The sequence below is a fragment of the Siniperca chuatsi genome, linkage group LG5 (assembly GCF_020085105.1).
Source record: "Siniperca chuatsi isolate FFG_IHB_CAS linkage group LG5, ASM2008510v1, whole genome shotgun sequence".
NCBI classification, from domain to species: Eukaryota; Metazoa; Chordata; class Actinopteri; order Centrarchiformes; family Sinipercidae; genus Siniperca; species Siniperca chuatsi.
In genome coordinates this window covers 1733658-1760721 of record NC_058046.1, presented here as the reverse complement: position 1 = coordinate 1760721, position 27064 = coordinate 1733658, and the positions used below count along the sequence as shown (strand labels likewise).

The following is a 27064-nucleotide window of genomic DNA, read 5'->3' as shown; positions in this document are numbered from 1 at the left end:
CAAGGAAAATACAACAGAGAGCCTAGTAAACATATTAATAGTAAATATCAATAAAACGTGTATAAAGTGATGAAAGACAGTGAGGTTTTACATTCAATGTTTTTTGGTTTCTTCAGTATGAGCAGAGTTTAGTCAAGTTTTAAAAAGTCAAACTCAGCCAAAGCAGGTTGTCCCTAAACTCCACACGGACACCTCCAGTATATGAAGCTTTATGAAAACATGTTTTGGTCAGACACGCTGTGGCTGCTGGGAAACTTCACCGGGGACCGTTTCTTACTTTCACTTTCACTTCCACAGATGATTGTGGCGCAGTAAGAAATCCAGCCGGTGAGGGAACTCGAGCAACACAAGATCAAGAAAATAAGTAAGTGAATAAAGTCAAAGTAGTTTATCGGTGTTGTTGATGATCAGTAGAGTCGATAATAATGATGATGATGATAATGATAATAATAATAGAACTGCAGGAGGTTCCAGATTCACATTATTAACTGAACACATTCAGTTTGTTATCATCACACGAACTGATCTGGGAACAGTGATCCATGTGGAAACAATCCGTTTACTGTACGAACACTTTGCTGCTGTAACGTGTAAAATGTTTAGGATGTCGGTTCTGCGTGTGACAAATGTTTATGTCAGCATGTAGGCCGGAGCGAGCTGAAGACGCCATTTTATGTATCATGCGGAACCTTTCAACCTTTTGTTTTTTCGGTAACGTTACAACTGACACCGGCAGAAACCAGAAACAGGTCGTTTTTTACATTTTTGGGCAACAAAACAAAACAAAAACCCCAAATTGAGCTCGAGTTCTTGTGTTTTTAGCACTCAAAGTTTCGTTTTCATTGGTGGGCGGGCCTTCAGCGCCCCCTTGCTTCTGATTGGCTAGTGTGCTCTATCAATTATGTCTGCTTTATGATAAACTTCTACATTTATTTAGCCTGTTTCAGGGGTTGTAAAATGTTTTTTATAGGTTATTCTTATTTATTTTTTTTAAATTACACATTTGTAAGAATTTTATATGGACCGAAGATGTTATTATCATCATTATTATTATATACAGTAGATAGATTATGTACAGTCTGCTTGGATTTACATTTACAGCAATTTGTAGATGTTTATTGTACAATTGAATAGAAACTAATATACATGATTGGTAGATGTATGGGTTGTACATGAACATTACACAGGAATTGTTTGCTGTTTATTGTCATTACTGGTCTGATTTAAGTGCTCATGAGTGTGATAGCGAGTGGAAAGAAACTGTTGTGTGTGTGTGTGTGTGTGTGTGTGTGCGTGTGTGTGTGTGTGCGTGTGTGTGTGTGTGTGTGTGTGTGTGTGTGTGTGTGTGTGTGTGTGTGTGTGTGTGCGTGTGTTGGGAGGTTTACTGATGAAACATGAGGCAGCATCAGACGAGGTGAAACAAGTTAACAAACAAGATAAATTAACATTTTACATTATTCTCTCTTTAGGTTTTTAAACCCAGCAGTTGGTCTCCAGTCAGTCTCTGAAGTTCATCATGGGGGGCATACCATCTAGTGAGTCCAGTAAGACTTTATTAGTCTGGATAACACACTGTCTGCTCTCACTGTCCACATGTTACACACATCATAAAAGAAGGGTTTGTGACAAAGCGCTATGAGCAATGGTTGTGTATAACGCACAGCAGTTTCACTAAATGTAGTTCAGTTTCACTAAAAGAAAGCCGTTTGGTTTCTAGAGCTGAGACAAGCTGTTTGGAGCTCATTAGTATGATTATCATTATTTATAGTACCATTATGTCAGAGTAATCACGCATGGGGACACGTGCTGTTTGTAGACATGCTAATATATGATTCATGAAAAATCAAAGAAGGAGCCGTTGTTGTTAATGACCCACTCTTTAAAATGGTGAACCCAACACAGATAAATGGGGACATTTCTCCAAATGGTGATGAAATCTTGAGGAAGGGCAAGTTGGTACTCTGTAATATCATTTACAATAAAATGTCTGAGTGAAGATGTTTTGGACACATAGAGTCAGTCTTTTAGACTCTCGAAATGTGACTTTTTCTGATCTCATATTGCGTCCTAAGCAGCACTCTGGATATATTTTACAAAAAGCACTTTGTACTGTATTTATCAGATACAGTAAGCTTATCCTAGTCTCCATGTCCACCTGCAACACTAAGTGTAAACGTTTATTAATTAAATATATTTTCATTAGCTTTTTTGTAGGATAGCCTGTGTAGTGTGGATGCAGGCGTTTAGTTATTAATTTCATTTTGCTGCCATTTGGAATAAGTACTGTAGGTGTGCGTGTCCTTTTTAAATGTGCGGCTAGAATTAAGGGCGTGGCCGCTTTGAGTGACAGGTGCGTGCCCTCTCAGGTGGCTAGCCGCTAGGTGGTTTCATCAACCAGGCTTCATTCAGCTCGCCTCAGCTCCACCTCTTTGCCCATTTTTGGATTAGCCGGAGCCGCCGGAGCCAACGGCTCTTCAGAGACCTGTGGGTGGCGTCAAGGAGACTGCGTCCATGATTTATACAGTCTATGGTATTAACATGTGGAGTTACAGTGTTTGTAGGTGGTATTCACAAATTTACATTTTCTTTCATTTACATATTTGCAAGTTTGAAGTTGATAACTGATGACAGATTCTCTTTAGTCCACCTTTAGTGGTGCTTCATTCAGCCCGCCTCAGGTCCATTTTCTAATTCACTGAGAGACAAAGAACAGACAGTCAGAGAAGATGAAGACAGGAGAGGGAACAAACTGTAGAACGTTTGTAGAAATACAGACCAACTAAAGTTTAAATTTAATTACTTAATTTAGTGTTTTGCTTTTGCTTCTCTCTCTCTCTCTCTCTCTCTCTCTCTCTTGCTATTTTCTCTTGCTTACATTACTTTTATTAAGATGACGCTTTTATTCAAAGCGACTTACATAAAGTGCCTTCAGCCATGTGGATAACACAGAAAGATTGCAGAATCATGCAAGTACATAAACTTCATCAAGTATGCTGAACTGCTTAAAGTGCTACATTTAGAAACAATAAGAGAAAGAGGAGTGTTTTTTAATGAGCAGGCTTATTACAGATTACATGCGAGTGAGAGAATGAACTAATATCTACATTTTCTGTGTCTCTGCAGAGCCAGATGTGAAACCTGTGAAGCGCAGCAGCAGCTTAGAATGGCTGCCACCTCACAGTAAGTTAAACTGAACTGAGTCATAAATCTTCTTACAGTGTTTGTAGGTGGTAAACACAAACTCACAGATTTGCAAGCTCACTGTTGAATTTGAATCTACAAGTTTGAAGTTGATGACAGATTCTCTTTAGTCCACCTTAAAGAAGCTGGGACTTCCTCACTGGTTGTTAATCCAGTTTCATTGTATTCAACATGGACTCAGTCTGCACTTACTGTGTTTTCTAAGTCAGTGTTTTCTTTCCAGTGTCTGAGCTGAGGGTTGTTCTGCTGGGGAACAGCTGGTCTCAGAGCAGTTCAGTGGGGAACTTCATACTGGGAGAGACTAAGTTCAACACTGAGGAAGAACCAGACTGCTGTCAGAGAGAAAGAGGACGGTTTAAGGAGAAAGAAATAGTTCTCATCAACACTCCAGATCTGCTGTTTCCCAGCATCTCTGAAGACAAACTGAGAGAACATGTGACAAACTGTGTGAGACTCTCTGATCCTGGACCTCATGTGTTCCTGCTGGTTCTACAGCCTGAAGACTTTACTGAGGAACTCAAACTGAGACTCTGCAGAGTCCTGAAACTCTTCAGTGATCGATCATTTGATCATTCACTGGTTCTGATATCAACACCCAGAGAGGAGAGTCCAGGTTTCATGGACAAATACATGAACCATCCGCCCTTAAAAGACATGATCAGAAAATGTCACGACAGGTTTTTGTGGAGGAAAAACCTCGAACTTGCAGAGCTGCTAACACGCCTGGGTCAGATTGTGAGAGAGAACAATGAACAGCATCTGAGTTTACCAAGAGGTAAGTCCTGCTCGCAATAAAATCTGTTCATCAGATTTCCTGCAGTTTAAAAATATTCCAGAGGTCTCTGAAGTTGGCTGTTACAGATTACATGTGAATGAAAGAATAAAATCTACATTTGTTGTTTTTTCTAATTCACTGTTTTTTTTTCAGTGGCTTAGCAGTTTCTACTCGGGAACAGCTGGTCTGAGAACAGTTCAGTGGGGAACTTCATACTGGGAGAGAATGAGCTTGACTGAGCGGCTTCCTCCTCTACAAGCGGACACTGCACAGCAACAGATGCTTCCTCAGCAGAACCACATTTTTTCTGAGGTTTTGTTGTGACGTGTTTATCTATTAGGTTAACTTGATAGCCATGTGTTATGTCTTGTGTGTGTGTGTGTGTGTGTGTGTATATATATATATATATATATATATATATATATATATATATATATATATATATATATATGGTGTTTGTTTAATTATGGCAGCATTTGTAAATGTATTATCCTTTGATTAGGCTGGCGAGACAGGTGTAGTCCACTGGAGCCGGTGGCAGGATTTCCAATGTGGTCCGTGGGGGGACCGGCAGGGCTCAGAGGGCGAAGGCGGTGGAGAGAGTGTTCTGGAGACGGCTCGGGTAGTGTGGCAGGCAGAGAAGTGGAGGCAGCTTGACTGGAGACTGTAGAGATCAGGTAGACCACGATGGCTGGAATCAATGGCAGGGAGTTAATCTGGAGCAGAGACCGACAAGGTCACACAGGAACAAACGAGCAACTGGGGTAAATATACTGTGAGGCTTGATTGGGTGATGAACATCAGGTGTGCTGGTGATCAGCAGCAGGAGGGAAAACCACAACGCCACGTCCAGGCCAGCACACACACACACATACACACAGAGGAAGCAGCTAGGAAAGAAAAGATTCAAGAAGTAAGGGAGAACAAATCAGGTATGTGCTCGCTAGCTAATGCTGGAAGCCAGAAACAAACATCTATGATCCGTTTTTTGTTTGATAATCTAATCAAAGAACACATTTTCTTGCGGTGGCCTTTTGAAAATGAGCAGTGGTGAAAGTTACTATATTCCGTTATGATCGAGGAGTTGATAAGCAGACAGCGTTAGCTAGCGCTAGCTAGTTGAAAAGTTGTCCGTACAAAACAAATGACGGATGGAGCAGCGTGAGTTGTTTGTGTGCCTCCCCCCCTTATAATACTGTGAAGTGATTCGCTGAATTAAAATCTGACAACTGGTGAAATTAGTTTTTGACTGACCAAATTAAAAAATGATTAATAATTCATTAACAGTTACCACTCCCTCTCAAAGTCTCCTGTCTGCAGTGATACAAACTTGCATTGTGCGCACTAGCGTTTCCTTTAACCCCGCCTCCCTCGGCGGCCTCGGGGCTGCGCGAGCCGGCTAAGTTCCAGTTTAGCCCTCCACTAACTTGATAAAATGATTTAATCATGCGGCTCTTCTAGTCTTTCCAAACGTTATTGACCGAATGGATCTAATTCGGATAGTGAAACGAGTAATTTCGCAGGGGTTGTGACGTTGAAAAAAAATGTATCCACTGTTTTACTGCAGCTTCTTTCACAATGTAAGTCTATGGGAAAAAGTGTTGTGGGGCCAGTCTGCATCACCCGGAAGTTGTAATTCCACGGTTTGGCCAATATGTCAAGTTGGCTTCAAACCCAGCGCACTTCCTGTGGGCTTCTCTCTGTCGCAGTATTGTTTTTAACTAAGATGGTGAAGGCATGATCCGCCCTACTCTGCTCTGCCTTTGATTGGCTTACCCTGTTATTCTTACCCTAACCAATCTCACTCCTCTTGCCTAAACCTACCCAACCCAACCATGGAAGGCAACAAGTACTAGCCAATCAGAGGCAGAGTTAGGCAGCACATGACTTCACCATCCTAGGAAAAAACATTTGGCCTCCCGGTCTCACATTTTGTCCTGTATTTCAGGTGACATTGTTGTGAACTACTACTGCTTAGTGCTTAGGCTACTCCTGAGACCCATATGCGTTTATAAGTGCTATAACTGCACAATCTGGAAATGTATCTTCTTGTTTATATAAATAAACAAAACTAATCTACAACCGATCTGACGTAATTATTTGTTTCGTATCTGATCTTCTCCTCAGTGCTGAAGACTCAGAGGTGAAACAGAGTCAACAGGCTGCTACTGATCTCAGCACAGATTATTTAACAGGAAAAATACAGAACCAGCACACTGGTTTGTCTTTGCCATCTGATTCTCATATCTTAACAAACCTGTGATTCAAGGTTCAAAGTTCATCAAAATCTTCATATTATGAGTTATGCAATTACAAACAGTAGGTCGTTGGGGGGGAGTGCCATCCCCTTGTTAACCTGCTCAAAAGATGCTCTGTGCTTTGTCTTGTAGCGGCGCTTCACTTTGCTGATATTAATAATCGCCACGGTCTCTGACCACATGAGACTCGCTGGATTTGAGCTGCCTGTGGAAGACTGAACATGTAACAGTCTGTGCTAAAAGTGCCCTTGAATGCTCATAAGCATTTTTCTTTTTCTTTTTTGCTGCTCACTTATTTTTTCAATCAAAACAAATCTCTGTGCCACAAATAGTGTTTATTTGATAATATACTTTAATAACTATACATAAATTCAGAGTTTAGTAAATGCCCCTAAAGATCAGTGAAAGGGGCCAAAAATAGCTACCTTCTGGGAAAAAAGGCACAAGGGAGCCCTCCTCGCCCTCCAGCGAATTAACAAATCGCCTACAGCTTTCAAATACAACTACATATAAACTACTCCTGAACATTTTTTTAAAAATAAGATGTTTTATTTGTTTTGTTTGTTCTGTTAGTGCATCTGCAGTTATCCGAAACAGGGTTGTTTTCAGTCAGCGTTAATATTGTTGCAGTTTTCTTTCTCTACACAAATTTGTCCAAACACAAGAAACCTGCATCAGCAATGAGTGTTGGTTACCATCATCAGCACTTTCAGTCATTCATGATATTTACTGAGCATCACGACAAACCACAGCCTCCAAACGAACCGCTGAGCTGCATCAACAACCCTGACTGTGTCCAAAAAACCCTGTATGATCACAATCACCATCTTCAGTTGATGGCTGGTTTCTATGACAACATATAGATTAGAATACATTTGTACACCTCCATACTGTAGGTATAGGTATGAATAATAAATCCATATACATAATAATGTAATAAAGTATATCATGTTATAAATATATTTTCAGTATTTGTAAAATACACCGTTTCACATTATGATGTTGCTACTTTTACATAAGTAAAGGATATGAGTACTTCAGTGTGAGATTTGAGTGAACTAACCCTTTGATATATTTGTCTCACAGTGGACACGTCATCAGGTGCACTTGCCTAGCAGCATGTTGGATGGACGGACCTCCTTTTAGTTTCAGAAAATTAGACCTTTTAAAGCCCAGTCAGGTCAAATTAAAGTTTGTTTTGTTTTGTAAAGAAGAAACCTACTTTACTTTTTTGCAGCTTAAACTGTAATAAAGAGATGCAAGAAACCTAATTGATGTTGGAGACTAAAAAGAAGCATTTTACAGAGCCTATTTAAAAGTGTTTGCACTACCGAGACTGAATCTAAATCGTTTTTTGTTGTAGTTAAGATACAGCGGTGTGAAAAAGTGTTGCCCCCTTCCTGATTTCTTATTTTTGCATGTTTGTCACACTTAAATGTTTCAGATCATCAAACAAATTTAAATATTAGTCAAAGATAACACAAGTAAACACAAAATGCAGTTTTTAAATGAAGGTTGTTATTATTAAGGCAAAACAAAATCCAAACCTACATGGCCCTGTGTGAAATAGTGATTGCCCCTAAACCTAATAACTGGTTGGGCCACCCTTAGCAGCAACAACTGCAATCAAGCATATAACTTGCAATTGTCAATAACTTGCAATGAGTCTTTTACAGCGCTGTGGAGGAATTTGAACATGAACTCCCTTTTTAAGGTCATGCCAAAGCATCTCAATAGGATTCAGGTCAGGACTTTGACTAGGCCACTCCAAAGTCTTCATTTTGTTCTTCTTCAGCCGTTCAGCCTCCTGTCCGACCTCCAGAGGGGTTTCGCCTTTGCTGCCGGCCTCCTGAGTTGCTCTGCACGTCTGGTCGTCTCCCAGCCCTGCTCAGCCCGTCAGCCCTGCCTCCTGGTTGCCCTCCTAACCTGCGCTGCTCTTTTATCCTGCCCCCAGGCCATCTGTGGATTCAGATCCTGCAGCTCCATCTGTTGTTAACTTTGTAAGAAAGAACAGAGAAATCCAGGAGCTCCGTCAGAGCTGTGGAGGAAGATATGTTGTTCTCAACATCAAGGACTAGCAGCAGATCCCAGAGCTGTTGGATGCTTTGAAACAAATGAGAGTTGAAGGATCCAGATGCTTCACAAAGGACATGTTCACCAAGGCTCAGATGGAGAAGGTTTCAAAATTTAAAGCTGAGCTGCAGGATGTTAACAAGAAAAGTGAGATAGGAATTGATGAAAATCAGAGGAGAGAGTGTCTCAGGATGGTGCTGATTGGGAAGACTGGCAGTGGGAGGAGTGCAACAGCAAACACTATTTTAGGGAAAAAGCATTTCAAACCCAGATGACTGTGATGATGTAGACATGTTACAGGACAGTTGGTGACACAGAGGCCAAAAATCTTTGTAAGAAGTGACAGAGAAATCCAGGAGCTCCGTCAGAGCTGTGGAGGAAGATACTGTATGTTGTTCTCCACATCAAGGACAAGCAGCAGATCCCAGAGCTGTTGGATGACATGGGAAGGATGAGGCCATCTAAAGGAAGACATTGCTGCTATACAACAGAAACATATGCACATGCCCAAAAGGATAAGGTCTTACAACAACATTGGTACCGCTACGTGGATGACACCTTTGTGAAAATCAAGAAACAAGACTTGGAAGCGTTCTCAGAGCATATTAATACCGTGGACCCCAACATCAAGTTCACGCGTGAGGGCGCCAAAGAGAACCGCTTGGCCTTTCTTGATTGTTCTACTCTCAGAGGAGAGGACGGAAAGCTCCAGATAGAAGTGTCGTCCCTCATTCGTCCAGGAGTGCTCCAGCGTAGGTTTCAAGGTTTCAGTCGTAGTCGTCTGGACGCTGTTTTCAGAATCAAGACGTTTCAGCTCCCATCCGGAAGTCATTCTCAATTGTGAAAATGGTCTGAGAAGCTCCAGATAGAACAGGAACAGGAAACCAACACATACGGATCAATACTTGCTCTTTGACTCACACCATCCACTACAGCACAAGCTGGGTGTAATCCGGACATTACAACACAGAGCCCAAGAAGTGCCCACCGGCTCAGAGGGTAAGAAGAAGGAGGAAAGGCATGTCCAGAATGCACTCTCAGCCTGTGGTTATCCTACTTGGGCTATCAACAAAGTTAAAAGAGCCAAAAAAAACAGGACAAAAGTGTAACAGAACCAAGAAGGAACGGTGTCTCCATTCCTTATGTATCTGGACTGTCTGAAAAACTACAAAGGATCTTTAGACAGCACGATGTTCCTGTTTTCTTTAAACCAGGCAACACTTTAAGACAGAAACTCGTTCACCCTAAGGACAAGTTACCCACACAGAAACAGAGCAATGTTGTCTACTCCATTCAGTGCAGTGAGGAAAACTGCAAAGAACGGTACACAGGTGAGACCAAACAGCCACTTCACAAAAGACTTTATCAGCACAGACGACACGCTAACTCAGGATTACAGAGCGCCGTGCATTTGCATCTAAAAGCTACAAACCGCACATTTGAAGACAGCGAGGTGAAGATCCTAAGTAGAGAGAAGAGTTGGTTTGAAAGAGGAGTCAAGGAAGCCATTTTTGTGAAAAAAGAGAACCCCTCTTTGAACAGAAATGGTGGTCTGAGATTCAATCTGCCCAAAGTTTACCACAGTGTATTATCACCTTGGTCAAGCCAATCACATGCTAATCAGGTACTTAACAGTGATGAAGCCAGAAAACAATAGGCCTGATTACTGATTACTGGGCCATCTTGGAAACCATTAGGTCAGTTTCAGGTGAAACTAGCTATTAACAGATACTCAGGCAGACTCCTTCCTGAGGGCGGGGCTTATGTGACACAGAGTAGCTTAAATTTCCAGTTCCCGTCCAATTTTTTCACAATTGAGAATGACTTCCGGATGGGAGCCGAAACGTCTTGATTCTGAAAACAGTGTCCAGACGACTACGACAGAAACCTTTTCTACGATAGAACACTCCTGGACGAATGAGGGACGACACCGTCTTGTCTTACAACAAGAGACAAACATCACCACTCTACAGGCTGAACTTAAGGACCTGAAGACAAAGACCACAGTCAGCTGTAAGTATAGTATTTCACTGATGTACAACTCTATCATATACTATGTTCTATACTATGCTGTAGCAACTGTCAGCATTTAAAGTAACTCCTTTCTTATTTCACAGGTGAGGATGAGGAAGAGCCCAGAGAGTCTCAGGATTGTGCTGATAGGGAAGACTGGCAGTGGGAAGAGCTCTTCAGGAAACACCATTCTAGGAAAGAAGAGAGTTGAGAAATGAATCTTTCCAAACATCAGTCACCAAACGTTGTCAGAAAGCAGAGAGTGAGTTGTTGTGGTCGACACACCTGGTCTGTTTGATAATAGTATGTCCCATGAAGAGGTTAATGAGGAGAAGGTGAAATGCATCAGTCTTCTGGCTCCAGGACCACATGTCTTCCTGTCGGTGTTACAAATTGTGGAAGAATGTGATGTGATCAGAGGAAAAGACTCATTTATCATGAGCACACATGAAGGTCCAAACACAGGAAGCCTCTCAGCAGAGATCACAGCGGATCCTCAGCAGCACCGACGGAAAGACTCTAAACCAAACAACAAACTGCCACTAAGCTGAATCAACACCGCTGGCAGCGTCACAGAATAATAACATTATGAGGTTCGTGAAGCTCAAACATGTTGCTAACTGTGATCCACTGTGATCCGCAGCACCTCTTGTGTGTTGACAGTGTTTTGTCCAGCAGGTGGAGCGCTAACATTAACTACTGATCTGAAGTCAGTTTTAGAGCTTCTTCTGCAGATCTGTTTGGATTTAACTCTCCATCATTCACTGTTAATGCTTTTGCAACATGCGAACAGTGAAAAGCTTAAAAGGTGGTTTCCGTTAAATGTAACATTGATAATGATGTCTAATATACATTTTACTACAGTAGGGTTTAGGAATGTGTTTTTATTGATATTCGGACTTTAATCAGTGATAATAAATGTTTCACTGTAAGTTTAGACTTGTTCTGTGCTTTAAAGTGTCGCTGTAAAGATGAATGAATCAGTTTAAACAGTCAAGGAAAATACAACAGAGAGCCTAGTAAACATATTAATAGTAAATATCAATAAAACGTGTATAAAGTGATGAAAGACAGTGAGGTTTTACATTCAATGTTTTTTGGTTTCTTCAGTATGAGCAGAGTTTAGTCAAGTTTTAAAAAGTCAAACTCAGCCAAAGCAGGTTGTCCCTAAACTCCACACGGACACCTCCAGTATATGAAGCTTTATGAAAACATGTTTTGGTCAGACACGCTGTGGCTGCTGGGAAACTTCACTGGGGGCCGTTTCTTACTTTCACTTTCACTTCCACAGATGATTGTGGCGCAGTAAGAAATGCAGCCGGTGAGGGAACTCGAGCAACACAAGATCAAGAAAATAAGTAAGTGAATAAAGTCAAAGTAGTTTATCGGTGTTGTTGATGTTCAGTAGTGTCGATAATAATGATGATGATGATAATGATAATAATAATAGAACTGCAGGAGGTTCCAGATTCACATTATTAACTGAACACATTCAGTTTGTTATCATCACACGAACTGATCTGGGAACAGTGATCCATGTGGAAACAATCCGTTTACTGTACGAACACTTTGCTGCTGTAACGTGTAAAATGTTTAGGATGTCGGTTCTGCGTGTGACAAATGTTTATGTCAGCATGTAGGCCGGAGCGAGCTGAAGACGCCATTTTATGTATCATGCGGAACCTTTCAACCTTTTGTTTTTTCGGTAACGTTACAATTGACACCGGCAGAAACCAGAAACAGGTCGTTTTTTACATTTTTGGGCAACAAAACAAAAAACCCAAATTGAGCTCGAGTTCTTGTGTTTTTAGCACAAGTTTCGTTTCATTGGTGGGCGGGCCTTCAGCGCCTCCTTGCTTCTGATTGGCTAGTGTGCTCTATCAATTATGTTTGCTTTATGTTAAACTTCTACATTTATTTAGCCTGTTTCAGGGGTTGTAAAATGTTTTTTATAGGTTATTCTTATTTATTTGTTTTAAATTATACATTTGTAAGAATTTTATAAAGACAGAAATTAATATTATTATTATTATTATTATTATTATTATATACAGTAGATAGATTATGTACAGTCTGCTTGGATTTACATTTACAGCAATTTGTAGATGTTTATTGTACAATTGAATAGAAACTAATATACATGATTGGTAGATGTATGGGTTGTACATGAACATTACACAGGAATTGTTTGCTGTTTATTGTCATTACTTGTCTGATTTAAGTGTTCATGAGTGTGATAGCGAGTGGAAAGAAACTGTTATGTGTGTGTGTGTGTGTGTGTGTGTGTGTGTGTGTTGGGAGGTTTACTGATGAAACATGAGGCAGCATCAGACGAGGTGAAACAAGTTAACAAACAAGATAAATTAACATTTTACATTATTCTCTCTTTAGGTTTTTAAACCCAGCAGTTGGTCTCCAGTCAGTCTCTGAAGTTCATCATGGGGGGCTCATCATCTAGTGAGTCCAGTAAGACTTTATTAGTCTGGATAACACACTGTCTGCTCTCACTGTCCACATATTACACACATCATAAAAGAAGGGTTTGTGACAAAGCACTATGAGCAATGGTTGTGTATAACGCACAGCAGTTTCACTAAATGTAGTTCAGTTTCACTAAAAGAAAGCCGTTTGGTTTCTAGAGCTGAGACAAGCTGTTTGGAGCTCATTAGTATGATTATCATTATTGATAGTACCATTATGTCAGAGTAATCACGCATGGGGACACGTGCTGTTTGTAGACATGCTAATAACTGATTCATGAAAAATCAAAGAAGGAGCCGTTGTTGTTAATGACCCACTCTTTAAAATGGCACTACAAGAACCCAACACAGATAAATGGGGACAATTCTCTAAATGGTGATGAAATCTTGAGGAAGGGAAAGTTGGTACTCTGTAATATCGTTTACAATAAAATGCCTGAGTGAAGATATTTTAGACTCTCAAAATGTGACTTTTTCTGATCTCATATTGCGTCCTAAGCAGCATTCTGGATATATTTTTCAAAAAGTACTTTGTACTGTATCTGTTTAATAGATCAGATATAGTAAGCTTATCCTAGTCTCCATGTCCACCTGCAACACTAAGTGTAAACGTTTATTAATTAAATATATTTTCATTAGCTTTTTTGTAGGATAGCCTGTGTAGTGTGGATGCAGTCGTTTAGTTATTAATTTCATTTTGCTGCCATTTGGAATAAGTACTGTAGGTGTGCGTGTCCTTTTTAAATGTGCGGCTAGAATTAAGGGCGTGGCCGCTTTGAGTGACAGGTGCATGCCCTCTCAGGTGGCTAGCCGCTAGGTGGTTTCATCAACCAGGCTTCATTCAGCTCGCCTCAGCTCCACCTCTTTGCCCATTTTTGAATTAGCCAGAGTCAGGCACTGCCAAGATGGTGATGGCCGGAGCCGCCGGAGCCAACGGCTCTTCAGAGACCTGTGGGTGGCATCAAGGAGACTACGTCCATGATTTATACAGTCTATGGTATTAACATGTAGAATTATAGTGTTTGTAGGTGGTATACACAAATTTACATTTTCTTTCATTTACATATTTGCAAGTTTGAAGTTGATAACTGATGACAGATTCTCTTTAGTCCACCTTAGTGGTGCTTCATTCAGCCCGCCTCAGGTCCATTTTCTAATTCACTGAGAGACAAAGAACAGACAGTCAGAGAAGACGAAGACAGGAGAGGGAACAAACAGTAGAACGTTTGTAGAAATACAGACCAACTAAAGTTTAAATTTAATCACTTAATTTAGTGTTTTGCTTTTGCTCACCTCTCTCTCCCTTGCTATTTTCTCACAGAAAAATTGCAGAATCATGCAAGTACATAAACTTCATCAAGTATGCTGAACTGCTTAAAGTGCTACATTTAGAAACAATAAGAGAAAGAGGAGTGTTTTTTAATGAGCAGGCTTATTACAGATTACATGCGAGTGAGAGAATGAACTAATATCTACATTTTCTGTGTCTCTGCAGAGCCAGATGTGGAACCTGTGAAGCGCAGCAGCAGCTTTGAGTTCCTGCCACCCGACAGTAAGTTAAACTGAACTGAGTCATAAATCTTCTTACAGTGTTTGTAGGTGGTAAACACAAACTCACATTTTATTTTATTCATTTAAAGATTTGCAAGCTCACTGTTGAATTTGAATCTACAAGTTTGAAGTTGATAACTGATGACAGATTCTCTTTAGTCCACCTTAAAGAAGCTGGTTGTTAATCCAGTTTCATTGGATTCAACATGGACTCAGTCTGCACTTACTGTGTTTTCTAAGTCAGTGTTTTCTTTCCAGTGTCTGAGCTGAGGGTTGTTCTGCTGGGGAACAGCTGGTCTCAGAGCAGTTCAGTGGGGAACTTCATACTGGGAGAGACTAAGTTCAGCACTGAGGAAGAACCAGACTGCTGTCAGAGAGAAAGAGGACAGTTGAAGGAGAAAGAAATAGTTCTCATCAACACTCCAGATCTGCTGCATCCCAACATATCTGAAGACAAACTGAGAGAGCATGTGAGAGTCTGTGTGAGACTCTCTGATCCTGGACCTCATGTGTTCCTGCTGGTTCTACAGCCTGAAGACTTCACTGAGGAAGTCAAACTGAGACTCTGCAGAGTCCTGAAACTCTTCAGTGATCGATCATTTGATCATTCACTGGTTCTGATATCAACACCCAGAGAGGAGAGTCCAGGTTTCATGGACAAATACATGAACCATCCGCCCTTAAAAGACATGATCAGAAAATGTCACTACAGGTTTTTGTGGAGGAAAAACCTCGAACTTCCAGAGCTGCTAACACGCCTGGGTCAGATTGTGAGAGAGAACAATGAACAGCATCTGAGTTTGCCAGAAGGTAAGTCCTGCTCGCAATAAAATCTGTTCATCAGATTTCCTGCAGTTTAAAAATATTCCAGAGGTCTCTGAAGTTGGTTGTTACAGATTCCATGTGAATGAAAGAATAAATGAAAATCTACATTTTCTGTGTCTCTGCAGAGCCAGATGTGCCACACATGATGTACAGCAGCATCATCAGCAGCACCAGCAGCACCAGGAGCGGCAGCAGCGGCTACAGCAGCACCAGGAGCGGCTACAGTGATGATGAATTCTTGCTATCTGACTGTAAGTTAAACTAAACTAAGTCAGAAATTTTCTCGTCCATATTAACATCTAGAATCAGACTTTTGTAGGTGGTGGAAACAAACTAACATTTGATTTCATTTACATATTTGCAAGCTCAACGGTGAATCTACACGTTTGAAGTTGATAACTGATGACAGATTCTCTTTAGTCCACCTTAAAGAAGCTGGGACTTCCTCACTGGTTGTTAATCCAGTTTCATTGGATTCAACATGGACTCAGTCTGCACTTAGTTCCATTTTCTAATTCACTGAGAGACAAAGAACAGACAGTCAGAGAAGACGAAGACAGGAGAGGGAACAAACAGTAGAACGTTTGTAGAAATACAGACCAACTAAAGTTTTTAAATTTTAATTTAGTTTTTTGCTTTTGCTCACCCCTCTCTCTCTCTCTCTCTCTCTCTCTCTCTCTGTCTCTTTGTCTCTCTGTCTCTTTGTCTCTTTGTCTCTTTGTCTCTCTCTCTCTCTCTCTCTGTCTCTTTGTCTCTCTCTCTCTCTCTCTGTCTCTCTCTCTCTCTCTCTCTCTCTCTCTCTCTCTCTGTCTCTCTCTGTCTCTCTCTCTCTCTGTCTCTCTCTCTCTCTCTCTCTCTGTCTCTCTCTCTCTGTCTCTCTCTCTCTCTCTGTGTCTCTCTCTCTCTCTCTCTCTCTCTCTCTCTCTCTGTCTCTCTCTCTCTCCCTTGCTATTTTCTCTTGCTTACATTACTTTTATTAAGATGATGCTTTTATTCAAAGCGACTTACATAAAGTGCCTTCAGCCATGTGGATAACACAGAAAAATTGCAGAATCATGCAAGTACATAAACTTCATCAAGTATGCTGAACTGCTTAAAGTGCTACATTTAGAAACAATAAGAGAAAGAGGAGTGTTTTTTAATGAGCAGGCTTATTACAGATTACATGCGAGTGAGAGAATGAACTAATATCTACATTTTCTGTGTCTGCAGTGCCAGATGTGAAACCTGAGAGGCACAGCCAAAACAGCTTAGGAGTCCTGCCACCTGACAGTAAGTTAAACTGAACTCAGTGAGAAATATTCTTCTGTACATTTACTGAGCTGCAACTTCCGGGGCTGAAAAATGAAGCCAAAACCTGCAGTTCCTCGAATGGCCACGTGAGGCTCCAAAAGCGAGTCAGTCCCCGTAGAGCTCCATGTTAAAATGCCCAACTTCACAACAGAAATCAACATGTTGATAACTGATGACAGATTCTCTTTAGTCCACCTTAAAGAAGCTGGGACTTCCTCACTGGTTGTTAATCCAGTTTCATTGGATTCAACATGGACTCAGTCTGCACTTAGTTCCATTTTCTAATTCACTGAGAGACAAAGAACAGACAGACAGAGAAGACGAAGACAGGAGAGGGAACAAACAGTAGAACGTTTGTAGAAATACAGACCAACTAAAGTTTTTAAATTTTAATTTAGTGTTTTGCTTTTGTTCACCCCTCTCTCTCTCTCTCTCTCTCTCTCTCTGTCTCTCTCTCTCTCTCTCTCTCTCTCTTGCTATTTTCTCTTGCTTAGCAGCAGCTTAGAATGGCTGCCACCCGACAGTAAGTTAAACTGAACTGAGTCATAAATCTTCTTACAGTGTTTGTAGGTGGTAAACACAAACTCACATTTTATTTTATTTCATTTTAAAGATTTGCAAGCTCACTGTTGAATCTACAAGTTTGAAGTTGATAACTGATGACAGATTCTCTTTAGTCCACCTTAAAGAAGCTGGGACTTCCTCACTGGTTGTTAATCCAGTTTCATTGTATTCAACATGGACTCAGTCTGCACTTACTGTGTTTTCTAAGTCAGTGTTTTCTTTCCAGTGTCTGAGCTGAGGGTTGTTCTGCTGGGGAACAGCTGGTCTCAGAGCAGTTCAGTGGGGAACTTCATACTGGGAGAGACTAAGTTCAACACTGAGGAAGAACCAGACTGCTGTCAGAGAGAAAGAGGACAGTTGAAGGAGAAAGAAATAGTTCTCATCAACACTCCAGATCTGCTGCTTCCCAGCATCTTACAACACAGACTGAGAAGACCTGTAGAAAACTGTGTGAGACTCTCTGATCCTGGACCTCATGTGTTCCTGCTGGTTCTACAGCCTGAAGACTTCACTGAGGAAGTCAAACTGAGACTCTGCAGAGTCCTGAAACTCTTCAGTGATCGATCATTTGATCATTCACTGGTTCTGATGTCAACACCCAGAGAGGAGAGTCCAGGTTTCATGGACAAATACATGAACCATCCGCCCTTAAAAGACATGATCAGAAAATGTCACTACAGGTTTTTGTGGAGGAAAAACCTCGAACTTCCAGAGCTGCTAACACGCCTGGGTCAGATTGTGAGAGAGAACAATGAAAAGCATCTGAGTTTACCAAGAGGTAAGTCCTGCTCGCAATAAACTCTGTTCATCAGATTTCCTGCAGTTTAAAAATATTCCAGAGGTCTCTGAAGTTGGTTGTTACAGATTCCATGTGAATGAAAGAATAAATGAAAATCTACATATCTGTGTCCCTACAGAGCCAGATGTGCCACACATGATACACAGCAGCAGCAGCAGCATCAGCAGCAGCGGCTGCAGCAGCTACAACGATGAAGAATTCTTGCTATCTTCCAGTAAGTTAAACTGAACTCAGTGAGAAATATTCTCGTCCGTATTAACATCTAGAATCACAGCGTTTTGTAGGTGGTGGAAACAAACTCATTTTATTTTGATGCAATATGATGTTTCACATTGACAATGGAAGACAGATGGCGTCTGAAGCAAAACCTGCATCGTTTGTGCGCAGAGAGTGAACCCTCAGACAGACTGCATCTTGTAATGGGAGACCTCCTGTCTTAACTGCCTTTCCAGAGTTCACACTGCTGAGCTGTGAAAAGGAACATTTGGCCCATTAGGTGGAACACAGCTTCTGAGGAATCGTCCCCAACTGGGGGGCGTTACTGCTCCTGGTCAGTGTTTTGGTAACTCTGAATGACCGGTGGCTGTGAATGTAAGTGACTGCTGACGTGTCCAGGTGAACCCAGCCACTCGCCCAGTGTAAGCTGGAAGAGGCTCCAGCTCCACATGAGCTTCAACAGGAGCAGTGATTTAGAGAATCGATTGGCAGAGTAGATAATAATCTGTGATTTCAGATTCCACGCGAATGAAAGAATGAATGAATATCTACGTTTTCTGTTTCCCTACAGACCAACATTTTTCAGAGTCAGAAATATTCTCGTCCATATTAACATCTACAATCACAGACTTTTGTTGGCAGGGCTGGGCGATATGGGTTATGAATATTATCTTGATATTTTTAGGCTATTTTTGCTGGGACACACACTTATACACTTATTTTTTTCCAGAATTTATTCTTCCGTTGGCTTCTCTGTTTCGCAATCTTTCTCCATTTTGAACTGATGTTAACTCCGTCAGGTCAGCGATGGGCTGGTTAATAAGTTTGTGGGTGTCTGTGACTGTGAGTGGGAGAGAGAGAGCGAGTCTCCTGCATGTAAACAGTGCCTGCTTTTAATGCAAAAATAAATTACTAAAATGTGCAACGAATAACTCGATATGACGATATGGTCATCTGCAATATCGCACACAAATTGATATTTGAATATGTCGGATATAGTGGATATATCGCCAGCACTATTTGTAGGTGGTAAGCACAATCCTACGTTTTATTTCATTTACATATTTGCAAGTTTGAAGTTGATAACTGATGACAGATTCTCTTTAGTCCACCTTAAAGAAGCTGGGACTTCCTCACTGGTTGTTAATCCAGTTTCATTGGATTCAACATGGACTCAGTCTGCACTTAGTTCCATTTTCTAATTCACTGAGAGACAAAGAACAGACAGTCAGAGAAGACGAAGACAGGAGAGGAAACAAACAGTAGAACGTTTGTAGAAATACAGACCAACTAAAGTTTTTAAATTTTAATTTAGTGTTTGGCTTTTGCTCACCCCTCTCTCTCTCTCTCTCTCTCTCTCTCTCTCTCTCTCTCTCTCTCTGTCTCTCTTGCTATTTTCTGTTGCTTACATTACTTTTATTAAGATGACGCTTTTATTCAAAGCGACTTACATAAAGTGCCTTCAGCCATGTGGAAAACACAGAAAAATTGCAGAATCATGCAAGTACATAAACTTCATCAAGTCTGCTGAACTGCTTAAAGTGCTACATTTAGAAACAATAAGAGAAAGAGGAGTGTTTTTTAATGAGCAGGCTTATTACAGATTACATGCGAGTGAGAGAATGAACTAATATCTACATTTTCTGTGTCTCTGCAGTGCCAGATGTGGAACCTGTGAAGCGCAGCAGCCGCTTTGGATTCCTGCCATCCAGCAGTAAGTTAAACTGAACTGAGTCATAAATCTTCTTACAGTGTTTGTAGGTGGTAAACACAAACTCACATTTTGTTTTATTTCATTTACATATTTGCAAGCTCACTGTTGAATTTGCAAGTTTGAAGTTGATAACTGATGACAGATTCTCTTTAGTCCACCTTAAAGAAGCTGGGACTTCCTCACTGGTTGTTAATCCAGTTTCATTGTATTCAACATGGACTCAGTCTGCACTTAGTTCCATTTTCTAATTCACTGAGAGACAAAGAACAGACAGTCAGAGAAGATGAAGACAGGAGAGGGAACAAACAGTAGAACGTTTCCAAAATATTCCAGAGATCTCTGAAGCTGGGGTGCACGGTGGCAGAGCGGCTAAAGCTCCTGCCTCCCAATAAGGAGATCGTGGGTTCGTGGGATCGATTCCCGGACCAGACCAACATCACACAATCTCTCTGGGTGGAGTCTGCATGTCCTCCCCGTGTTACCGTGGGTTCTCTCCGGGTTCTCCGGCTTCCTCCCACCGTCCAAAGACATGCATGTGTAGGTTAATTGATAACTCTAAATTGCCCGTATTGAATGAATGGTTGTCTGTCCTTGTCTGTGTCTGTGTTCGCCCTGCGACGAGTTGGCCACTGTCCAGGGTGTGCCCTGCCTAAGGCCCAAAGTCACTGGGATAGGCTCCAGTCACCCACGACCCCCTAACGACCAAGCGGTAGAAAATGGATGGATGGATGGATCTCTGAAGCTGGTTGTTACAGGAGGTGGTGGAAACAAACTCACATTTTATTTTGATGCAATATTCTCAAGTTCACTGGTGAATTTGGACGTTTCAAGTTGACAATGGAAGACAGATGGCGTCTGAAGCAAAACCTGCATCGTTTGTGCGCAGAGAGTGAACCCTCAGACAGACTGCATCTTGTAATGGGAGACCTCCTGTCTTAACTGCCTTTCCAGAGTTCACACTGCTGAGCTGTGAAAAGGAACATTTGGCCCATTAGGTGGAACACAGATTCTGAGGAATCGTCCCCAACTGGGGGGCGACGTTATCAGTCTGTTACGGCTGTGAAAATGTCGATGCTGCTTGTGTGACTGGTGACTTCCTCACTGGTTGTTAGTCCAGTTTCATTGAATTCAACATGGATTCAGTTTACACCTGTTGAGTTTTCTAATTCACTGTTTTCTTTTCAGTGTATAAGCTGATGTCTAGGCTGATATCTGAGTTCCTAAGACTGCGGAGGACCTGGGCTGCGTCAAAGCATCGTTGAACCTGAAGGTGAGGAAAAGGAGGAAAAAAATCAGGAAGGAAGAAGAGAAAAGAGAGAAAGAACAGACAATCAGAAGAAGAAACTAAGAGAAAAAAAACAGCAAGAAAGTCGATGACAGGAGAGGGAACAAGCTCTGGTTGTTAGTCCAGTTTCATTGAATTCAACATAGATTCAGTTTACACCTGTTGTGTTTTCTAATTCACTGTTTTCTTTTCAGCGTCCGAGGAGCTGCATGATCGTTCATTGAGAATTGTTGAACCTGAAGGTGAGGAAAAGGAGGAAAAAATCAGGAAGGAAGAAGAGAAGAGAGAGAAAGAACAGACAATCAGAAGAAGAAATTAAGAGGTTTTGTTGTGTTTATCTGTCAATTTGGTAGCCATGTGTTATATCTTGCTTTTATATTTATATATATAATATGCCTTATAGCCGACTAATGTTCTGAGATATTATTGGTGTTTGTTTAATTATGGCAGCATTTAATCCTCTGATTATACGTTAATTGATTAATTCAGTCTATTTGTTCTGTTGTAAGTAATTTAACCTGGGTGAACCCATGTACATAATGGTGATTATTATGCTATGTATATGCCCTACACTTTGTTGTTTAATTTCTGTTGTATTTCTGCAGAACCACACAAGTTCACAAATCTAGTCTAAATTCTGTCTAAGTGCCCTGTGCTCTGGTGTGCCTCCAATCTGATTATTGAAGTGCAGATTGAATGAACACTGGGAGCTTGTTTGGTTTAACGATCTAAAGGACCCAAAAGCAGGACACAGCGAGACAGAGAACCGGATGTTAGTTCAGACAGTCTTTATTGTAAATACTACAGAAGATCACTTATAGACGAATGCTCCTCCAGAGCGGGCGAGGCAGGAGTCCACTGGAGCCGGTGGCAGGATTTCCGATGTGGCCCGTGGGGGGACCGGCAGGGCTCAGAGGGCGAAGGCGGTGGAGAGAGTGTTCTGGAGACGGCTCGGGTAGTGTGGCAGGCAGAGAGGTGGAGGTAGCTTCACTGGAGACTGCAGAGATCAGGTAGACCACGATGGCTGGAATCAATGGCAGGGAGTTAATCTGGAGCAGAGACTGACAAGGTCACACTGGAACAAACGAGCAACTGGGAAACTCAACTGGGTCAGGATTTAGGCCGTAGCGAAGGTACCGCAATGGTGCACTGAGATGATCTGCCACTGGTTGAATGGTAGAGCCGATGGTACATATACTGTGGCTAAACTATGACATAGCTCATTTGTGTGGAGACATGATATTGGGATAGGCTATGTACTAAATGTGGAGATGAGATGTGCAGCGGCAGAAACTGTGGAAAAAGAACCCAAGTGTAATCAGTGTGGGGGGAGTCATGAAACATGGCAAGCAGACTGTCCAAAGATGGAAGTCATGAGGATCAGGTCCAAGAGAAGGATCAGCCACGAGGAAGCAGCTAGGAAAGAAAAGATTCAAGAAGTAAGGGAGAACAAATCAGTTATGTGCTCGCTAGCTAATGCTGGAAGCCAGAAACAAACATCTATGATCCGTTTTTTGTTGATAATCTAATCAAAGAACACATTTTCTTGCGGTGGCCTTTTGAAAATGAGCAGTGGTGAAAGTTACTATATTCTGTTATGATCGATGAGTTGATAAGCAGACAGCGTTAGCTAGTTGCAAAGTTGTCCGTGCAAAACAAATGACAAATGGAGCAGCGTGAGTTGTTTGTGTGCCTCCCCCCCTTATAATACTGTGAAGTGATTCGCTGAATTAAAATGTGGTGAAATTAGTTTTTGACTGACCAAATTAAAAAATGATTAATAACTGATTGACAGTTACCACTCCCTCTCACAGTCTCCTGTCTGCAGAGATACAAACTTGCATTGTGCGCACTAGCGTTTCCTTTAACCCCGCCTCCCTCGGCGGCCTTGGGGCTGCACAAGCCGGCTAAGTTCCAGTTTAGCCCTCCACTAACTCGAATGGGGATAAAATGATTTAATCGTGCGGCTCTTCTAGTCTTTCCAAACGTTATTGACCGAATGGATCTAATTCGGATAGTGAAACGAGTAATTTCGCGGGGGTTGTGACGTTGAAAAAAAATGTATCCACTGTTTTACTGCCGCTTCTTTCACAGTGTAAGTCTATGGGAAAAAGTGTTGTGGGGCCAGTCTGCATCACCCGGAAGTTGTAATTCCACGGTTTGTCCGATACGTCAAGTTGGCTTCAAACCCGGCGCACTTCCTGTGGGCTTCTCTCTGTCGCGGTATTGTTTTTAACTGAGATGGTGAAGGCATGACCCGCCCTACTCTGCTCTGCCTTTGATTGGCTTACCCTGTTATTCTTACCCTAACCAATCTCACTCCTCTTGCCTAAACCTACCCAACCCAACCATGGAAGGCAACAAGTACTAGCCAATCGGAGGCAGAGTTAGGTGGCACATGACTTCACCATCCTAGGAAAAAACATTTGGCCTCCCGGTCTCACATTTTGTCCTGTATTTCAGGTGACATTGTTGTGAACTACTACTGCTTAGTGCTTAGGCTACTCCTGAGATCCATATGCGTTTGTAAGTGCTATAACTGCACAATCTGGAAATGTATCTTCTTGTTCATATAAATAAACACACACTGGTTTGTCTTTGCCATCTGATTCTTATGTCTTAACAAACTTGTGATTCAAGGTTCAAAGTTAATCAAAATCTTCATATTATGAGTTATGCAATTACAAACAGGTCGTTTGAGGGGGAGTGCCATCCCCCTTGTTAACCTGCTAAGAAGATGCTCTGTGCTTTGTCTCGTAGCGGCGCTTCACTTTGCTGATATTAATAATCGCCACGGTCTCTGAACACATGAGACTCGCTGGCTTTGAGCTGCCTGTGGAAGACTGAACATGTAACAGTCTGTGCTAAAAGTGCCCTTGAATGCTCATAAGCATTTTTCTTTTTTGCTGCTCACTTATTTTTTCAATCAAAACAAATCTCTGTGCCACAAATAGTGTTTATTTGATAATATACTTTAATAACTATACATAAATTCAGAGTTTAGTAAATGTCCCTAAAGATCAGTGAAAGGGGCCAAAAATAGCTACCTTCTGGAGAAAAAAGGCACAAGGGAGCCCTCCTCGCCCTCCAGCGAATTAACAAATCGCCTACAACTTACAAATACAACTACAGATAAACTACTCCTGAACATTTTTTTTAAATAAGATGTATTATTTGTTTTGTTTGTTCTGTTAGTGCAACTGCAGTTATCCGAAACAGGGTTGTTTTCAGTCAGCGTTAATATTGTTGCAGTTTTTCATGATCATGTCATTCATGATATTTACTGAGCATCACGACAAACCACAGCCTCCGAACGAACCGCTGAGCTTCATCTACAACCCTGACTGTGTCCAAAAATCCCTGTATGATCACAATCACCATCTTCAGTTGATGGCTGGTTTCTATGACAACATATAGATTAGAATACATTTGTACACCTCCATACTGTAGGTATAGGTATGAATAATAAATCCATATACATAATAATGTAATAAAGTATATCATGTTATAAATATATTTGCAGTATTTGTAAAATACACCGTTTCACATTATGATGTTGCTACTTTTACATAAGTAAAGAATATGAATACTTCAGTGTGAGATTTGCGTGAACTAACCCTTTGATATATTCCATTGCGTGTCTCACAGTGGACACTTCATAAAGTGCACCTGCCTAGCAGCATGTTGGATGGACGGACCTCCTTTTAGTTTCAGAAAATTAGACCTTTTAAAGCCCAGTCAGGTCAAATTAAAGTTTGTTTTGTTTTGTAAAGAAGAAACCTACTTTACTTTTTTGCAGCTTAAACTGTAATAAAGAGATGCAAGAAACCTAATTGATGTTGGAGACTAAAAAGAAGCATTTTACAGAGCCTATTTAAAAGTGTTTGCACTACCGAGACTGAATCTAAATCGTTTTTGTTGTAGTTAAGATACAGCGGTGTGAAAAAGTGTTCGCCCCCTTCCTGATTTCTTATTTTTTTGCATGTTTGTCACACTTAAATGTTTCAGATCATCAAACAAATTTAAATATTAGTCAAAGATAACACGAGTAAACACAAAATGCAGTTTTTAAATGAAGGTTGTTATTATTAAGGCAAAACAAAATCCAAACCTACATGGCCCTGTGTGAAATAGTGATTGCCCCCTAAACCTAATAACTGGTTGGGCCACCCTTAGCAGCAACAACTGCAATCAAGCGTTTGCAATAACTTGCAATGAGTCTTTTACAGCGCTGTGGAGGAATTTTGGCCCACTCATCTTCGCAGAATTGTTGTAATTCAGCCACATTGGAGGGTTTTCGAGCATGAACTGCCTTTTTAAGGTCATGCCACAGCATCTCAATAGGATTCAGGTCGGGACTTTGACTAGGCCACTCCAAAGTCTTCATTTTGTTCTTCTTCAGCCGTTCAGCCTCCTGTCCGACCTCCAGAGGGGTTTCGCCTTTGCTGCCGGCCTCCTGAGTTGCTCTGCACGTCTGGTCGTCTCCCAGACCTGCTCAGCCCGTCAGCCCTGCCTCCTGGTTGCCCTCCTAACCTGCGCTGCTCTTTTATCCTGCCCCCAGGCCATCTGTGGATTCAGATCCTGCAGCTCCATCTGTTGTTAACTTTGTAAGAAAGAACAGAGAAATCCAGGAGCTCCGTCAGAGCTGTGGAGGAAGATATGTTGTTCTCAACATCAAGGACTAGCAGCAGATCCCAGAGCTGTTGGATGCTTTGAAACAAATGAGAGTTGAAGGATCCAGATGCTTCACAAAGGACATGTTCACCAAGGCTCAGATGGAGAAGGTTTCAAAATTTAAAGCTGAGCTGCAGGATGTTAACAAGAAAAGTGAGATAGGAATTGATGAAAATCAGAGGAGAGAGTGTCTCAGGATGGTGCTGATTGGGAAGACTGGCAGTGGGAGGAGTGCAACAGCAAACACTATTTTAGGGAAAAAGCATTTCAAACCCAGATGACTGTGATGATGTAGACATGTTACAGGACAGTTGGTGACACAGAGGCCAAAAATCTTTGTAAGAAGTGACAGAGAAATCCAGGAGCTCCGTCAGAGCTGTGGAGGAAGATACTGTATGTTGTTCTCCACATCAAGGACAAGCAGCAGATCCCAGAGCTGTTGGATGACATGGGAAGGATGAGGCCATCTAAGGGAAGACATTGCTGCTATACAACAGAAACATATGCACATGCCCAAAAGGATAAGGTCTTACAACAACATTGGTACCGCTACGTGGATGACACCTTTGTGAAAATCAAGAAACAAGACTTGGAAGCGTTCTCAGAGCATATTAATACCGTGGACCCCAACATCAAGTTCACGCGTGAGGACGCCAAAGAGAACCGCTTGGCCTTTCTTGATTGTTCTACTCTCAGAGGAGAGGACGGAAAGCTCCAGATAGAAGTGTCGTCCCTCATTCGTCCAGGAGTGCTCCAGCGTAGGTTTCAAGGTTTCAGTCGTAGTCGTCTGGACGCTGTTTTCAGAATCAAGACGTTTCAGCTCCCATCCGGAAGTCATTCTCAATTGTGAAAATGGTCTGAGAAGCTCCAGATAGAACAGGAACAGGAAACCAACACATACGGATCAATACTTGCTCTTTGACTCACACCATCCACTACAGCACAAGCTGGGTGTAATCTGGACATTACAACACAGAGCCCAAGAAGTGCCCACAGGCTCAGAGGGTAAGAAGAAAGAGGAAAGGCATGTCCAGAATGCACTCTCAGCCTGTGGTTATCCTACTTGGGCTATCAACAAAGTTAAAAGAGCCAAAAAAAACAGGACAAAAGTGTAACAGAACCAAGAAGGAACGGTGTCTCCATTCCTTATGTATCTGGACTGTCTGAAAAACTACAAAGGATCTTTAGACAGCACGATGTTCCTGTTTTCTTTAAACCAGGCAACACTTTAAGACAGAAACTCGTTCACCCTAAGGACAAGTTACCCACACAGAAACAGAGCAATGTTGTCTACTCCATTCAGTGCAGTGAGGAAAACTGCAAAGAACGGTACATAGGTGAGA

The 27064-nt window shown here is 41.5% G+C and overlaps 2 protein-coding genes and 1 long non-coding RNA gene across 9 annotated transcripts in view; 2 read left to right on the top strand and 1 right to left on the bottom strand.

The window, feature by feature from the left end:
• LOC122876769 (GTPase IMAP family member 8-like) overlaps nucleotides 1–23644 on the top strand; it is a 43944-nt gene extending 20300 nt beyond the window's left edge. The window contains exons 2-14 of one of the 7 annotated variants that reach the window (XM_044197480.1): nucleotides 298–364; nucleotides 1470–1535; nucleotides 3124–3180; nucleotides 3425–3976; nucleotides 14296–14352; nucleotides 14610–15161; nucleotides 15302–15427; nucleotides 16389–16448; nucleotides 17260–17811; nucleotides 17951–18046; nucleotides 19706–19762; nucleotides 20948–21032; nucleotides 21242–23644. In XM_044197480.1, coding sequence (XP_044053415.1) covers nucleotides 1517–1535; nucleotides 3124–3180; nucleotides 3425–3976; nucleotides 14296–14352; nucleotides 14610–15161; nucleotides 15302–15427; nucleotides 16389–16448; nucleotides 17260–17811; nucleotides 17951–18046; nucleotides 19706–19762; nucleotides 20948–21024 — 2205 coding nt within the window. In that variant the 5' untranslated portion in view covers nucleotides 298–364; nucleotides 1470–1516 and the 3' untranslated portion in view covers nucleotides 21025–21032; nucleotides 21242–23644. Of the gene's footprint in view, nucleotides 1–297; nucleotides 365–1469; nucleotides 1545–3123; nucleotides 3181–3424; nucleotides 3977–14295; nucleotides 14353–14609; nucleotides 15162–15301; nucleotides 15428–16388; nucleotides 16449–17259; nucleotides 17812–17950; nucleotides 18117–18284; nucleotides 18730–19705; nucleotides 19763–20520; nucleotides 21033–21241 lie in introns of those variants that run through there. The other 6 variants (XM_044197479.1, XM_044197476.1, XR_006378131.1 and 3 more) reach the window with 6 other exon arrangements.
• LOC122876809 lies at nucleotides 10409–11605 on the bottom strand. The gene is made up of 3 exons (XR_006378136.1): nucleotides 11406–11605; nucleotides 10606–10697; nucleotides 10409–10511 (listed from the first exon to the last, which is right to left on the bottom strand). It is a non-coding gene; the product is annotated as an uncharacterized LOC122876809 (long non-coding RNA).
• Nucleotides 10697–27064, top strand: part of LOC122876764 (GTPase IMAP family member 8-like) — a 39943-nt gene continuing 23575 nt past the window's right edge. Inside the window, exons 1-2 of the mRNA XM_044197467.1 lie at nucleotides 10697–10913; nucleotides 11612–11678. The gene's annotated coding sequence lies outside the window, so the exon portion shown is untranslated. The remainder of the gene's footprint in view (nucleotides 10914–11611; nucleotides 11679–27064) is intronic.